At 36.9% G+C, this 1,845-nt stretch overlaps 1 protein-coding gene across 1 annotated transcript; it reads right to left on the bottom strand.

The window, feature by feature from the left end:
• Positions 1–386: 386 nt before the first annotated feature.
• Positions 387–1,843, bottom strand: LOC116083878 (zinc finger protein 728-like; the record flags this gene model as incomplete). Its single annotated transcript, XM_031360655.1, has 1 exon — positions 387–1,843. A coding segment is annotated over one exon (1,434 nt), but the record flags the coding sequence as incomplete, so codon positions are not given.
• Between the last annotated feature and the right edge of the window lie 2 nt (positions 1,844–1,845).

Consider the following 1,845-nt stretch of genomic DNA (forward strand, 5'->3'; position numbering starts at 1 on the left):
TTTGTTGAGCATAGAAGGCCAGGATACATACTTTTAACTTGCAAGGTTTCTCTCCTGAGTGACTTCTCCTCTGTTTAGAAAATAATGCTGGACAATGGAAATTCTTGCCACATACTACATACTTGTAGAGTTTTTCTCCAGTATGAATTTTCTTGTGTACCAAAAGTGATAATAAAATTTGAGTCCTTTCCACATACTTCAGACTAGAACTGTTTCTCTCCTGTGTGAATTTTTTCTTTTTTCTTTTCTTTTTTTCTTCTTTTCTCTTCTTTTGGTACCAGACAAAATACCATCAATATTTTTAAAGATTTATTTATTTTATGTATATGACTTCTCTATCTGCATGTACACCAGCATACCAGAAGAGTGTATCAGATGCCATTATAGATGGTTGTGAGCCACCATGTTGTTACTGGGAATTAAACTCAGAACCTCTGGAAGAGCAGCCAGTGCTCTCAACTCTTTGAGATGTTTCTCCAGCACCATGAATTGTCTTATGCTTGGAAAGTCGTGATGGATAATGGAAGGCTTTGCCACATACTTCACATTTGTAGGGTTTCTTTCCTGTATGAATTATCTTGTGTTTAGAAAGTAATGACGAAGAACAGAAGGCCTTACCACACATGTCACACTTGTATGGATTCTCTCCTGTGTGAGTTTTCTTGTGTTCAGAAAGTGACGATGGAAAACGGAAGACATTTCCACATACATCACACTTGTATGGTTTCTCTCCTGTATGAATTTTCTTATGGTTGGAAAGTTTTGAAGGATAATGGAAGGCCTTGCCACATACATCACACTTGTGGGGTTTTCCTCCCATATGAATCATCTTGTGTTTAGAGAGTAATGATGGATAGTGGAAGGCCTTACCACATAAGTCACAATTGTAGACTTTTTCTCTAGTGTGACTTATCTTGTGTTTAGAAAGCAATGATGGAAAATGGAAGGCCTTGCCACATTCTTCACACTTGTAGGGTTTCTTTCCTGTATGAATTCTCTTGTGTTTAGACAATGATGATGAAAAGCGGAAGGCCTTCCCACATACTTCACACTTGTATGGCCGCTCTCCTGTATGAATTATCCTGTGTTTAGATAGTGATGATGAAAGATGGAAGTCCTTGCCGCATACTTCACACTGGTATGGTTTTTCTCCTGTATGAATTCTCTTGTGTTTAGAAAGAAATGATGGATAATAGAAGGCCTTCCCACAATCTTCACACTTGTAGGGTTTTTCTCCAGTATGAATTCCCTTGTGGACTAATAGTAATGATGCAATGTGGAAGGCCTTTCCACATACATCACACTTGTACGGTTTCTCTCTAGTATGAATTTTCTTATGTTTAGAAAGTCTTGATGGATAATCAAAGGCCTTTCCACATACATCACACTTGTATGGTTTCTCTCTTTTATGAATTTTCTTATGTTTAGGAAGTCTTGAAGGATAAACAAAGAACTTGCTATGTACTTCATTATTATAATGATTCTCACCTGTATGAACTTTCTTGTGTTTCGAAAGTAATAATGGAATACAGAAGGCCTTTCCACAAACTTCACAACTGTAGGTTTTTTCAACTTTATGAATTCTCTTGTGTTTAGAAAGTGATGATGGAGAACAAAATGCCTTTCCACATACTTCACACTTGTATGGTTTCTCTCCTGTATGCATTTTTGTATGGCTAGAAAGTCTTGATGGATAATAGAAGGCCTTGTTGCATATTTCACACTTGTAGGGTTTTTTCCCTGTATGAATTATCTTGTGTTTAGAAAGTAATGATGAATAATGGAAGGCCTTGCCACATACTTCACACTTGTAGGGTTTTTCTCCTGTATGAATTATCTTGTGAT

The sequence above is a fragment of the Mastomys coucha genome, unplaced genomic scaffold, assembly GCF_008632895.1.
Source record: "Mastomys coucha isolate ucsf_1 unplaced genomic scaffold, UCSF_Mcou_1 pScaffold8, whole genome shotgun sequence".
Taxonomy (NCBI): domain Eukaryota; kingdom Metazoa; phylum Chordata; class Mammalia; order Rodentia; family Muridae; genus Mastomys; species Mastomys coucha.